This window comes from Neofelis nebulosa, chromosome 2 (assembly GCF_028018385.1).
Source record: "Neofelis nebulosa isolate mNeoNeb1 chromosome 2, mNeoNeb1.pri, whole genome shotgun sequence".
Taxonomy (NCBI): domain Eukaryota; kingdom Metazoa; phylum Chordata; class Mammalia; order Carnivora; family Felidae; genus Neofelis; species Neofelis nebulosa.
The window spans coordinates 191,132,205-191,146,914 of NC_080783.1; the positions used below are offsets into that span (position 1 = coordinate 191,132,205).

At 44.1% G+C, this 14,710-nt stretch overlaps 2 protein-coding genes across 4 annotated transcripts in view; both read right to left on the bottom strand.

The window, feature by feature from the left end:
• The window catches only part of ZMPSTE24 (zinc metallopeptidase STE24), a 41,941-nt gene extending 38,078 nt beyond the window's left edge, over positions 1 to 3,863 (bottom strand). Inside the window, exons 1-2 of one of the 3 annotated variants that reach the window (XM_058717898.1) lie at positions 3,549 to 3,861; positions 1,025 to 1,171 (exon numbers count right to left, since the gene is read on the bottom strand). In XM_058717898.1, coding sequence (XP_058573881.1) covers positions 1,025 to 1,171; positions 3,549 to 3,671 — 270 coding nt within the window. In that variant the 5' untranslated portion in view covers positions 3,672 to 3,861. Of the gene's footprint in view, positions 1 to 1,024; positions 1,172 to 3,548 lie in introns of all 3 variants that reach the window. The other 2 variants (XM_058717896.1, XM_058717897.1) reach the window with 2 other exon arrangements.
• Positions 3,864 to 10,576: 6,713 nt separating this feature from the next.
• On the bottom strand, positions 10,577 to 14,367 carry TMCO2 (transmembrane and coiled-coil domains 2). Its single transcript, XM_058717899.1, has 2 exons — positions 14,017 to 14,367; positions 10,577 to 10,980 (listed from the first exon to the last, which is right to left on the bottom strand). Exons 1-2 carry the CDS (start codon positions 14,257 to 14,259, stop codon positions 10,666 to 10,668), a joined length of 558 nt encoding a protein of 185 aa, XP_058573882.1. The 5' UTR covers positions 14,260 to 14,367; the 3' UTR covers positions 10,577 to 10,665.
• Between the last annotated feature and the right edge of the window lie 343 nt (positions 14,368 to 14,710).

Genomic DNA, 14,710 nt, shown 5'->3' on the forward strand with positions numbered 1-14,710 from the left:
AGCTGGGGAGGGGCAGAGAGAGAGAGGATCCAAAGTGGGCTCCGTGCTGATAGCAGAGAGCCTGATGTGGGGCTCAAACTCACGAAACGTGAGATCATGACATGAGTGAAATCAGAGGCTTAACTGACTAAGCCACCCAGGCGCCCCTCAAACTGTTTCTTAGAAGAGATGATGTCTCAGCTGGAACCTAATGGAAGAGTGGGGATTAATCAGCCTCCAGCAAGAGAGCGGACTTGTAGAGGTGAGCACCCCTGATAGATACTAGCATGTGAAAAAAACTCAAAGTTACAAGAAACCAAGCTGGACAAAAAAGGAGAAAGAATTTGGGGGAACGAATAAAAAGATGAAGCTGAAGTAAGCAACGGCCAGGTCAAAAGTACCCCCAAAACTCATGCCAAAAAATCTGGACTGCACCCAGAAGGAAACAGTGAGCCAGTGATGGGTTTTATGTAGGAGAACAGCATGATCAGAATTATCCTTCAGGGTTCCTCTGGCTGCAGTGTGAAGGGCAGTAGAAAAGTGAAGACGGAGGCAGGAAGGCCTGTAAAGACTGCTGAATATCTCAGAGGGGCGCCTGGGTGCTTCAGTTGGTTTAACATCCAACTCTTGAATTTTGGCTCAGGTCACGATCTCACGGTTTCGTGGGTTCGAGTCCTGTGTCAGGCCCTGCGCACTGACCTCATGTGCAGAGCCTGCTTGGGATTCTCTCTCTCTCAAAATAAATAAATAAACTAAAAAAAAAAAAAAAGAAGAAGAAGAAGAAGATCTTAATATCTTATAATAGAAGGTTCTTTTTCACATCTGACCTACGATAGTTATCATATGCCACAGTTTTCAACTAACAATTATGTATGAGCCTCTTTTGCTCCACACCTATTATTACTGGTAACAAAGGTTAAAAAAGCATTCTGGGATGTGTAGATATGGTACCCTCTTTTGTGTCATAAGAATACAAAATGAAAACCAACATTACAGAGTACTAAACATTTCGATAAGTTGTCTCTCCAGAAAGTAATTTACTCACAGTGCCTTCAATCTCTGAATAGAGTCCTGACCAGAAGCTGAAAGTACTTTTATCCAGCTGATACAGTCGGGATTTCTCAAAGGTTTCTGAATCCATGATCTGTCCTAACTCCAGTGGTACATGAGTTGTTGTTTTATATATCCGTCTCTGAAATATTTTGAAGAAAACACTTTGAGACAGTCAAGCCAACGCTTTATTACAACAGTCATTTATGATCAAACACTGAGTAGTTACAGCCTTAACCTGTCACTTAAGCCTACTGAATTTGCTTTACAGATACACAAATATTACGTTTGATCAAGTGCATTGACCGCGAAGACAACTGACACAGCAAAGTAAAAGCAGAACAAGAGACTCGGAGGCTAGCTGACAAGGGAAAATTAAAATCAGGGCTGTCATCACACTTCAGTCTGCACATGTAAACCAAAACTGTACATCACAAAGGGTACCACTCACTCCAAGAAAAACATACATCCTATATAATATAGAAAACAAATTCATGGAAAGGAGAAGGAAGCCATGCTAGCCATAAGTATTAACAGATATTGTAGCTAATTACTAAACTTGGTCCTGGGAACTAAATTCAGAGAAATCTGAGAAATGACAAATGGAAACAGATCAGGTCTTCAAGAGAGACAGACTTGGGGCACCTGGGTGGCTCAGTCAGTTGAACACCCAACTCTAGATTTTGGCTCAGATCATGATTCCAGGGTAGTGGGATCGAGCCCAGGGTGGAGCTCGGCACTGAGCATGGAGCCTGCTTAAGGTTCTCTATCTCTCCCTTTACCCCTCCCCCCTGCTCACACACTCTTATCTCTAAAATTAAAAAAATAAAAGACAAACTTTATCATTATGCCAAATTCAAAATGGTAAATTTCAGACCACGGGACATAATACAGGGCACAGAAACTAAGCAATATAATGGACAGTATCTCCTACAATGGTTTTATGACACATGGCTTCCCTATACGTTGTTGGGCACCTTACCAAACCCTCAATAAAAGGCATTACATTAAAGCATAACTGAGGAGGCGCCTGGATGGCTCAGTCGGTTAAGTATCTGACTTCGGCTCAGATCATGATCTCACAGTTTGGGATCAAGCCCCACGTCAGGCTCTGTGCTGACAGTTAAGAGCCTGGAGCCTCTCTCTGCCCCACCCCCAGTCATTCTCTGTCGCTCTCTCAAAAATAAATAAAAAACATTAAAAAAATTAAAGCATAATTGAGTAAAGGAGACATTCTCAAAAAGCAGTTACTGTAACTGGGCTTATCGTTAAAGTAAGGCCGATAGATGTTCAATAAGCCCCTCAATTTAGACACTATATACTGTGTTTACCTTATCCAAAGGATCTTCTTTAGGACCTCAAGATTCTGTACTAATAAAGGTATCCAAAGATATCTATGTCAGAGAACTTAGCGCTATACAGCTTAACACCTCTTTAAAGATACTGAACTAGGGGGCACCCAGCTGGCTCAGTTGGTAGAGCATGTGACTCTTGATCCTGGGGTCATGAGTTTGAGCCCCACGTTGGGCATAGAGATTACTTTTTAAAAAGACAAAAAAAAAAAAAAAAAAAAAAGACTCAAAAGACTAAAAAATAAGTAAACAAAAAAAGATCCTGGGCTAAAAGAAGAGATCAAGACACAACTCAGCCACTGATGAAAAACTAAAAATTCCAATTTAAAGATTCATGCAGAAAGTAACCCGAAAGAAATGTGTACTGTAGAGGAAGGTAATGCTCAAGAAAGAATTCTGGCAGTTAAAAAAGGTTCTCATAGCCATCAGGTTGACACAATGACAACATAGAAGAATGTAGATAAAACAAATCAGCAATCAGAGACAATAAAGCAGACAAACTTAAGATCTATCTCATTTAAAAGTTCGCATCTCCAACAGCAGGCCGTTCATTATGATTACCTCCAGGAAACTGTTATTAAGTAACTTTCAGTTTCTATTTTACAGCTCTAATTGTTTAAACAAAAGAACATATTGTTCTTTGGGCAAAACAACATACTGTATACATGTTTGTTTGTTTGTTTGTTTTTTAAGGGAAAAAAGTTCAGGTCCTTAGAAGGATTTGTTAAGTCTTTATTTTCAGAAAATGGTGTCCTAATCCCATGGTTGAGCATCACCGGGAAGCTGTGACTGGTAAAAATGTTGCATCTTCCTTTTAAAGGCTCATGGGTCTCTGCCAAAGGTAAAGGAGGTAAGTCTGGGCCTGAGGATCCTAAGAAAGCTGTGGGCCAGGCACGACTCAAGTCAACTCAAGTCGGCCCTGACTTCCCTTTCACCAGGCCCTAACCGTCCTGGGTCCCAGGATCACGTCGCGGAAAACCTCCCAGAGGCACCAGATACCCTCAAGGCCAAGCCCGCCATCGGGCCAAGTTAGGAGGCCTAGTAGGGACCCATAGGGTCGAGGCTGATGCTGGAGCCGCAGCAATCATCCAGGGACTTGCGGGTCGAGACCGACGCTGGCCCGGGCAGGTCAGGTGTCGGGGTCAGGTGGGCCCCGTCTAGGCTCACCTGTCGCTGCGCTAGGAAGGTCTCCCAAAGATACACTGTCCAGGAGAAGAGCAGCACGGCCCCGAAAATACGCTTCTCGGCCGGCATCTCCCACATCGCGTCCAGCGACGCCCACATCCCCATGGCCACCCGGTTCCGCCAGCTCCTTCAGCGTGCACCGGTGCCACACCGACACCAGTCCCCTCAGAGCGTCCCCGCAGTGCCACAGCGATATCCGTCCCTTCCGAGCGCCCCTACACCGACACCCGCCTCCATCCTACCCCTAGGCGCAGCCGGCAGTGTTACACCAACACTCTTCCCCACGGCGACGCCCCCGGTTCCTCCTACTTTCTGCAGGAAAAGGACAATCCCGCCTTCCCCACTTCCGGCCCAAGGCGGGCCGAAGTCCACACGCCGAGTTCCGGCCTGCGGCCGCTGCGGCTCGGCCGCCCGGTCAGATCACTCGGGGCTGCGTTGCACCAACATTCTTCCCCCTCCCTCCCTCCCACGCCGGCCTCTAGCCGAGGGTTCCGGCCTCCCTCCTGGGCCCGGCAACGCAGCAGAGCTGTCGCTTTCCCCTGAGGGGGAGGTGGCGTCGTTCGGTCTCTGGCTTGCCCTGGCAGGGCTGCGGCCTGCGCGGGACCTTCCCGGCCAGCGCAAGCCCACTGGTGGTCGGGACTGAGCTGGGGCTGACGCAGAGGGGGCCGCCACTCCCGCCGTGAGGAAGCGGGGAAGAGCCGCAGAGGGGCCGACTTCGCCGGCTCTGGAAACCGTGCTTCTGACCTGGCGCAGATCAAACTGTGGCTTGGCGTGCCCGGGACACCTTAGGGCTGAAAGGGAGGGCGGAGAGCGAGACTAGGCATTCTTAGCGCGGGATTTGGGCCCATATTGGGGTGTTCCGAGTGCAGACCTGTTAGACAGTGGGCGGTAGTGATGAGATTTGCGTTTAAAGATGTCGCCTCTGCCACCCCACGTGAAGGCGGGGTGGCATCTTGCCTAAGAGAGTGTGTCCTGGAACAAAGCAAGGAAGGCGTGGGTTAAAAACACCTGAACTGAAAGAGCCTTACTTTCCTTAGGGACCAACCCCTGTCAAAGCTCAGTGCCATGTTTATCTTGGGATTGAGAAGTGACATGTGGTCACGGGGGCGCCTGTTAACACATTTATTTGACTTGAAAAGGGAAATTTTTTTCTCCCCAAAGAGAAGCCTAATTTGGTTAGTTGGTTTGTCAAAGAGGCTGGCGTTGCTAATTTGCATAATTATTATTTACAATAAGTTGAGCTAAATCTGCAGCTGCAACTAAAATATATTTAAATTACAGCAATATTGTAATGCTAAAGATGTGTTGAAATTAACAATATCTCGAATTTCCCAACTCTTCCTAAACGCCTGGAAGAGAAAAGTAATCAGTATAATTAAAAATCACTTGAGAAAGTGAAGGACTCTAATGACTGGATAACAAGTTCTTTTGTTAGATTGTTTCCGGGTTTTTGCTTGGTTTGCTTTGCTTTTAACAGAATTGGTAGTAGGTCTATTTGAACTGCCCACTGAGGAAGGAGCACTCTTTGACTTTTGGCGTATCACTCAGAAGAAAACCAAAGAATTGATCGACAATTCTGTAACAGAATTACCAGCATTCCCTCGTGAGTCATATTTCTTGGCACTGTATCTATGAAAACAAAAAAGAAAATTGAAGCAAAAACCCTGTTAATCTAGCAGTAAGAAGCAGTCATTTAGATACATGAATTAATTTCTGGGGAACCCTCATCTATCTCACTGAGAGATGTGTTTCCAGTAGAATTTTACCTTTTATATTTATGTACTATCAAAATTTATAATCATGTCATTTTGAGCAGCTGTATATTAAAGATAATTGTAATATTACTCAGCTCAGAATAACTCAAATACATAAAGCCATACAATTACAGGGAAAAAATGTTTTTAATTTCCCTTGATACATATTTTTATCACGAATAAGTGATCAGTAAAAGGTTTTTGAAATGTAAAAATTATTGTCTTTGGATAACATTTTATGGAGTAAATATAATTTAGAGATGAAAGAACAATATAGAATTACCAAATGTTAAAGAGCTCGTGTGTAATTTTAAATGGATGATGGTGGTCACTGAATTGTAACATAGAGTCTGTTGGATACATTATAAAAAGTGATTTGACAGTGTTATCTTAAATTGTCATTATTTACAGTTTGCCAGAGTTTACATTCATTGCAACTATTGAAATTTGTGATCGGGGGTCCCTGGGTGGCTCAGTCGGTTGGGCATCCCTTTGGCTCAGGTCATGATCTCGTGGTCTGTGAGTTCAAGCCCCACATCAAGGCTCTGCGCTGACAGCTCAAAGCCTGGAGCCTACTTCAGGTTCTGTCTCCCTCTCTCTCTACCCCTCCCCCACTCACACTCTGTCTCTCTCTCAAAAATAAAATAAAAACATTAAAAAAATTAATACATCTGTGATGAAAACTTTAGCTATCAACTTAAAAATATGAGGGGATAAACACTTTTTCAAAATTCCCTGTCCCTTGGGCTATCATTGCCACGCCCTCTTTGTTTTTCTTGCCTTCACCTGTCTGGGTTCATCTAGCTCCATCCTGCTGCAGTTTGTCCAAAACCCTCACGGAAACTCCCGCCAACCAAATGCTGTGACTAAAGCGAGCACAGGTTTAGAATCAGGCTGCTTGATTGCCAGCCACAGTTGCACCACATATTAGCAAGTTACTTAACCTCTCTGTGCATTGGTTGCTCATCAGTGAAATGAGAATAATAGTACTTACCGCCTCCAATTGTGAAGATCAAATGAGAAAAATCATGTAAAGCTTTCAGCAATGTATACGGCTCTGAACAAGTGCCTTATAAAGACTAGCTACTCGGGCACCTGGGTCCCTGGGTCGTTCCATCAGTTACGTGTCTGATTCTTGATCCCAGCTCGGGTCTTGATCTCAGGATCATGAGTTCAAGCCCCACGTTGGGCTCTGCACTGGCATGAAACCTACTTAAAAAACAAACAAACAAACAAACAAACAAACAAACAAAGCAGGAGCACCTGGATGGCTCAGTCAGTTAAGCGTCCAACTCTTGATTTTGGCCCAGGTCATGATCTCACGGTTTGTGGGATCAAGTCCTGCGTCTGGCTCTGTGCTGACAGTATGGAGCCTGCTTTGGATTCTTTCTCTCTCCCTCTCTCTCTCTGCCCCTCCCCAGCTTGTTCCCTCTCTCTCAAAACAAAACAAACAAAAAGGACTAGCTACAGGCTCCCCCAGCTCGAGAGAACTGCATCACAGTGTTATCTGTCACCATGTATCTGAAGAAATGGAGGAACAGGGGCATCTGGGTGGCTCAGTCGGTTGAGCGTCCAACTTTGGCTCAGGTCATGACCTCGCAGTTTGTGAGTTCGAGCCCTGCATCAGGCTCTGTGCTAACCGCTTGCTCAGAGCCTGGAGCCTGCTTCAGATTCTGTGTCTCCTCTCTCTGCCCCTCCCCTGCTCACGCTTTGTCTCACTCTGTTTCTCAAAAATAAATCAATGTAAAAAAATTTTTAAAAAATCTTTAAAAATAAAAAAAAAAAGAAAAAGAAATGGAGGAACAGGAAGCTGGTAAGAGGTGGCTAAAAGTCAAGACGAATTCGCTCATTCATTCAATGAATATTGAATATCTGCTAAGTATTAGGCATTGTTTTGAGTGCCTGGGATATAACAGTGAACTAGACAAAACCCCTTTCTCTACTGAAGCTTACGTTCTTAGGAGGCTGGGGTAGATAGAGGGGAAGACAGATTATAAGCAAATGCATGACAGTAGAAGTGGAGGAGGTGATAGGTACTGTGAAGAAAAAGCAGGAAAAGGGGGCTATACTATGTTGGCATGAGGGGCACCTTCTTCACATAAAATAAGCAAGGAAGACCTCTCAGATTGACAGTTGAGCATACACCCAAAAGAAAGTAAGAGAAGAAGCCACATAGGTATCTGGGGAAAGTGCAGAGACCCTAAGGTCAGATAATGCTTAGTATGTAAGGAATAAGAGGGTGTGGAAAGAGGAGAGAGTAAGAAGGAAGGTGAGGCAGATCATGTCATCAAGCACAGTCCTTTAGACAAGAACTTGACTTCTTCTACTCAGGGTGAACTAAGAAGCCATTGGAAGGTTTTAAGCAGAGGAATAATGTATCTTTGCCCTCTGTGTGGAGAATAAATTGAATGGGGACACAGATGGAAGCAGGGAGTCCAGTTAGAAGGCCATTTTGAGAATCCAGGTGAGAAATGATGGGGGCTTTGACTAGGGTGGTAGCAGTAAAGGGAGAAGTGAATTTTGGAAAGTGAATCCTTTCCTACCCTGTGCAGAGAGATAGTGTTTGTAAATAGAAGGGTTGGTGTGTGTGAAGACTGAAACGGGAGCCTCCCAACAGGCTGTCATCAGGGTTTTCCCAAAGGAGGCAGACTGAATGTGGAGGGGAAGGATTCTCCTCCCTATGGAGTGGTGGAGGATAGTTGGTCTAGCCCAACTGACCTGAACGACAGAGTAGCTCTCAAGCCCTTTCCCCATTTTGCCTTGATTTTCTGCTCGCCACACATCCAAGTTTCCTTAATTGATGCCCTGGACATAAGTACTCTGGTCTCAAGAATGACCCACTCCCCACACTGGGAACGAACACTTGGTATCAGTCTCTTGTGACTGTGGTGTGACCCACACACCATTTCTGGATAGCTGAGAGCCAGGTGACTCCATCAGTTTCTACCACACCGTGCATCCTCATACAAGCAGCCAGCCTGTTTTATCTTTTACATCTAGATCATTCTATTCTGTCTCCCATACGGACTACCAAATCTATGTCACTCTCCTGTCTAAAAACCTACAATGACCCATTTCCAACAATATGGTATGACCTTTAAGGCCCTTCATTACATGACATCAGTCTACTCTTCTGGGCCCTTCTTCTGACACTTTCTTTGAAATACCCCAGAAAAGTAACTGAAACAAGATGACTAGAACTATGTAGGAAGACACTTAAATGTGGACTGTGCAAAAACGGAGATAATGACTTCAATTAAAAAAATTTTTTTTAAAGCAGTCTCCTATCCAACATGGGGCTCAAACTCAGGACCCCGATATCAAGAGTCACATTCTCCACTGACAAGAGTCAGCCAGGTGCCTTGAGACTTTGACTTTATTTAAAAGATTGCATGGCACTCTTTAAGCAGCATAGTGAACAAACTCCTCACCTGCACTAACAGATAATGCATACTTGGTAACTTCCGTCTGTTCTGTTCACCACATCATGAATTTTTTTTTAAATGTTTATTTATTTTTGAGACAGAGCATAAATGGGGGAGGGTCAGAGAGAGAGGGAGACACAGAATCTGAAACAGGCTCCAGGCTCTGAGCTGTCAGCACAGAGCCTGACGCGGGGCTCGAACTCACAGACCGCGAGATCATGACCCGAGCTGAAGTTGGACGCCCAACTGACTGAGCCACCCAGGCGCCCCCACCACATCATGAATTAAAAAAAAAAAAAAAATGTAATGTTTACTTATTTTGAGAGAGAGAGAGAGGGAGACAGAGAGAGACAGTGTATGAGCAGGGGAGGGGCAGGGAGAGAGGGAGACACAGGATCTGAAGCAAGCTCTAGGCTCTGAGCTGTCAGCATGCACTGACATGAACTCACGAACCATGAGATCATGACCTGAGCCGAAGTTGGATGATTCACCCATTGAGCCACCCAGGCGCCCCACCACATCATCAATTAAAGCTGATCTGAGGATGAAGTTAGTGTGTCTTACCCTGAAGCCCAAATCCTTCATTGTAGCTTAGAAAATAGCCAGTGCTTTAGCCACCCTGAAACTCTCCTTCTCCAGCCAAGCCACCCTCTTTTTTATATGGCTCTGTGGTGATTCACCAGCAGAAATACCTTCCATTTCATTGTCTGCCTATGTAACCCTTTATGGGACTACTCAGGTGTCACTTCTGCAAAGCCTTTCCTGGCCCTACCTTGTATTTACTAACCTGTTTTTACACTGAGTACACTATACCGTGAGGTCTCATCTTACAGACGTTGCATTTTAATCCCAGTGCACTGGAAAAAACTTATGATCAAAATTACCCTTGGAAATCCCTTAGGAAGATGCCAGCTTGGGAGATTGTTATATCGTATCCTGTTGAACAGCACAGCCAGTTTTTCTCCAGGATGGCCATAAATCACGGCTGCTTTCTTTGCCCAAGTATTTCATTTGGGTGGCAGAGAGTTGCAAAGTATTTCAATGACTATAATTACATTTATTGTGGCAAAAATGCACACACTATAAGGCTTGGGGAATCTGAGACCCACCCACTGAGGGGATGATTAACTACCATCCCTCCCTCCGTGGGCCCTCCTTCCTATCAGGGGGGGCACACCCATCAAGTGAAATGGCAGGTAGGTGCCTCCTTCCCTCCCTGCCTAGCTGGGATTCACATAGGAGAATTCAGCTAAGTTCAAGTTGGTATAACCCCACTGTATCACATATAACTCTTTGTTCTGAAATTAACTGCCCAACCAGCCAAACTGGGTGCTCCTGAAACACTCAGGACAGATTCCCAAGGGTTATAATGCTTAGCCCAGATTAAGTATCATTAAAAGTTGGATAAAATTATAGTGTCCTTTATGTCCACCCCACCCTTGTCCACCTCTTAGTAATTAATGAACACAGATTCCCAGGCCACATTATTTACCTTTAGACCAAAGACCAGCACAAGAGCCAGCCTACCTCTACAGGACAGTCCACACCATTGCCCTTCAACAGCACTTTCTTGCTGTTTTTATTGTATCCAATCCAACCTCTTCAGCGTGGAGCCCAAGGTTGCATCCCTGACCCACTTTCCCTTCTTTTCCCATCCCACATATTCTGGTTTGGTCATCCTTGTCACAATATGCCTGTTTATGATCTCCAGCCTACCAAGTGACATCAGCATCTCAGAGACATTTTTAACGACGACTATACCCCACATTACCCCACCGCACACGTCAGTAGAAGCTGGGCCCTAGTGAATAGAGAGCCCGTTCTTGCAGGGTAATTTCAATATAGTTCTCTATCTTTATTGATACACCACCACACACATGAGGGAAAAAACAGTGCTTTTCTGGAAGAGATTGGAGTCCGTCACATTTCAGATGTGGAAGTAAATCCTGATGCGGGCAAGGGACTCTGGCAGTCAGAGCAGCTGCAGTAGGGCTCAGAGGAGCAATCCCTCTTCGTGGCAGGTTTGTGGGAAATGATCATCCCCTCCAGGTCCTTCACTTTGTTTTCCACTGTCTGAAGTTTTTTCAAAATTCTCTCTTGCAGACCCAAGGACAGGAAGAAGTTATTGTCTTGACCTGGGAGAGCGTTCCCTTCTGGGTTGACCAGCAAAGCCTGAAAAAAATCTGCGCTCTTCTTGTAAAGTTTGTAGAGTGTGATGACAAACAACAATATTTTCTAAAATAAAACAACAGAAGTTGAACGTTACTTGTTTATTCGCACGAATGCCTCAGTTTACTAACAGAATCAAAACAAAAACCTAACAGTAACAATAATCCCTCATCCCTACACCAAGGCTTCTGTTTAACAAAACACCTTCACATCCTTTTCGTCTTTTGATCTTCACCACAAAACACAGTGATACGCAGGTCAGGGATTATTATTTGCATTTAATTAGTGAAGATGATAATAATAGATACCATTTACTGAAAATTTGTCACAGGCAGGGATCTGTGCTAGGAGGGCGTTTTGCCTATGCATGACCTGTTTATGTAGAAAAAAACCAGAACTGGGTAGCCATTTAAATACCTTCCAGTTTGGACCCTGCCATTGTCCAAGGTCGTATACTTGGGAATGGTAGAGCCAGGACTGAAACCCAGGAATTCTGACTTCCGTGTAGGTTCCCTCAGGACACAGTGGTCTGAAAAACTAGGTTTCCTGGTCCTGGGGGAATTTTTTTTTTTTTTTTTATTTAGCCTACCTTACCTTTTTTTTTTTTTTTTTAACGTTTATTTATTTTTGAGACAGAGAGAGACAGAGCATGAACGGGGGAGGGTCAGAGAGAGGGAGACACAGAATCTGAAACAGGCTCCAGGCTCCGAGCTGTCAGCACAGAGCCCGACGCGGGGCTCGAACCCACGGACCACGAGATCATGACCTGAGCCGATGACGGCCGCTTAACTGGCTGAGCCACCCAGGTGCCCCTGGGGGAAAATTTTTAATGATCTAGGATAGATTCCTGTCAGGATAAAAAAAAAAAAACAAAAAACCAACCAATCATCTTTCTTCCTTGTTATGATAACTGGCCCTGTTTATTGAGTACTTAGTGCGTGCTGAGCTTTACATACACAATATCTCCTTTTACCCTCACTACAACTCTAAGAGAGGCACTGTTAGCAAACCCATCCTACAGATAAAGGAAAGTGGGGTTTTGGAGGCTGGTTGCTGTCAGTCAACACAGCAAGCTACAGAACCAAGGTTTGAGCCCCCGCAGTCCGACTCCAAAGCCCTTGCTGTTAACCACTTGTTATACCAACTCTTTTTCTTGGCTGAGGTGTCCAGAGGGCTGCGGGTTCATCTAATTGAGCTGAACATTAACCAGACAAGAGCAGAACCCAGAATTATAGAAAACAGTTTGGGTTTTTGGCCTTATATTCTTCTATTAGCTAACTGAAGTGCATGTATACACACATATCTCTGTTGGGCATTTACGTTAGTTAGATTACATTAAATGAGATTTTGGAGATTTGAATTTGGCATCCTAAAAGTTGGGTTCAAATCTGAGATTTGCCAGTTTTTACAGTCTATGTCAACTTGGTTCAGTGATAACCAAGTTCTCTTGCCTACAAAATGGAGATGATAATGAAAATGAAACCTCTATATGAAAACAACCTCTATCCGCTTCATGTTATTGTTGGGATTCTAAAAACATTTTGACTAGGGGCTTCTGGGTGGCTCAGTCAGTTAAGTGTCTGACTCTTGGCTGTGGCTCAAGTCATGATCTCACAGTTCGTGGGTTCTGCTTGGGATCCTCTCTCCTTCTCTCTCTGCCCCTCCCCCGAGCATACTTTCGCACATACATTCTCTCTCATATAAACTTAAAAAAAATTGGGGGGATCCTGGCTGGCTCAGTTGGTTAAGTGTCAGACTCCTGATTTCAGTTCAGGTCATGATCTCATGGTTTATGGGTTACAGTCCCCCATTGGGCTCTGCTGACAGGCAGAGTCTGCTTAGGATTCTCTCTCTCCCTCTCTCTCTCTCTCAGAAACAAATAAACATTAAAAAAAAAAAAGAAAGCATTTGACTACATTGTAAATATAGCTATTATTGCTGGTGATAAAACTATGAAGTTATTATTATTGGTGATTAGAAGTATGTAAAATCCTCGTTTCTTACAATCCCAGCCAATTATGCTCCTATTCCCTAGAAAAATCCCTGTTTATTGAGTCTGATATTGTTGGGTTTTTTTTCTTTTTTTATTAAAAAAATTTTTTTTTAACATTTATTTTATTTTTGAGACAGAGAGAGACAGAGCATGAACGGGGGGAGGGTCAGAGAGAGGGAGACACAGAATCCGAAACAGGCTCCAGGCTCCGAGCTGTCAGCACAGAGCCCGACGTGGGGCTCGAACTCATGGAGTGTGAGATCATGACCTGAGGTGAAGTCGGCCGCTTAACCGACTGAGCCACCCAGGCGCCCCTGTTGTTTTTTTTCAATGTTTTATTTATTTATTTATTTATTTATTTATTTATTTATTTATTTATTTATTTGTGTGTGTGTGTGTGTGTGTGTGTGTGTGTGTGTGAGAGAGAGAGAGAGAGAGAGAGAGAGAGAGCATGAGCAGGCGGGGGTGGGGGGCAGAGAGAGAGGGAGACAGGATCTGAAGCAGGCTCTGTGCTCTCAGCGGAGAGCCTGACGTGAGGCTCAGACTCATGAACAGCAAGATCATGACCCGAGCCGATCGATGTCAGATGCTTAACTGACTGAGCCAGTCAGGTGCCCAAGCCTGATATTGTGAAAACAAAGAAATAATGAAAATATCGGTGCCTAATGAATATACATGCCTTGACATCAGGTACAGAGCAATGTCACAGTAAGAACGCAAAGCCAAACCCAAGATCCCAATTATCCTTGCAATGCCTATTCTATGAAAAGTTGCCCCTAATGGTGTCAGGCACATAGTAAAAACTCAAAGATGAATATGTGATCAAATAAGTTTGAGGTTAAGCTGCCTTCTCAGTTTATAAGCTTGTTTCATCTGTTTTATTCTAAAACAGGCCAAAAACCACTGTGAGAGAGAGAGCGTTTTATGCTCGAAACCTAACTGGCAAAAGTTTTTAAGGATAACCTAGTTTCAACCAATTTCAGAGATTAGGGTTCATCCTTTCCTCATCTGCATGGTCTTAAAATACGGGTATAGCAGCAATGCGGGAGAGAACTAACCAAGTTTCAATTTCTAACTATTTAAATTCCTCTGAAACAAAAGAGTATGACCTGAATTGACCGAACACTTCGTTTCCATAAGATATATACTCCTACTCCCAACAAAAGCAAAAAAGAAATCCCCAGGATAACTTGCACAAATGGAGCAAGGGTATCTAGTACTCCAAAATTTGTTTGCTGAGGTGGACTAGTCTCTCCCAGAAGAGTTGCTTGTAGCCACTTCCATATTGAGCTCAGAGAGAGATATTCTACGAGGTTGTCCCAGACAGAAGATGAGGACAAAGATGTTGACATTTTAGTAAGACAGCAGCTCCTGGAATTACATGTGCAGAGGCTTCAGGAACCTAGATATGGGCTAGGGAGCGTGGCCTTGGAGCCGAGGTGTTCTGGAGCCATTGTGAACTGTACATTGTGATGTCACTGTTTCAAAGGTCAGCTTGCTTCCCACTCACCCAGTGAACTTTCTCACTCAGAACCAACCAGCTACTGGCCTGGATTTTCGGTTCAGTCATACTGCTTTCTCTGATCTTTGGCAAGTTCTAGCTCTAGCCCAGCACTGTCCAATCAAACTTTCTGCAATGATGGGAATATTCTATATCTGCTCTGTCCGATGTGAACAGTGTGGCCAAGGAATTGGATTTTACATTTTACTTAATTATAATTAGATAAATTTAATTATTTAGCCAATGTGGCTAGCGGTCACTTTCTTGGGGAGTGTAGATATAAAACACTTCCAACAATACAC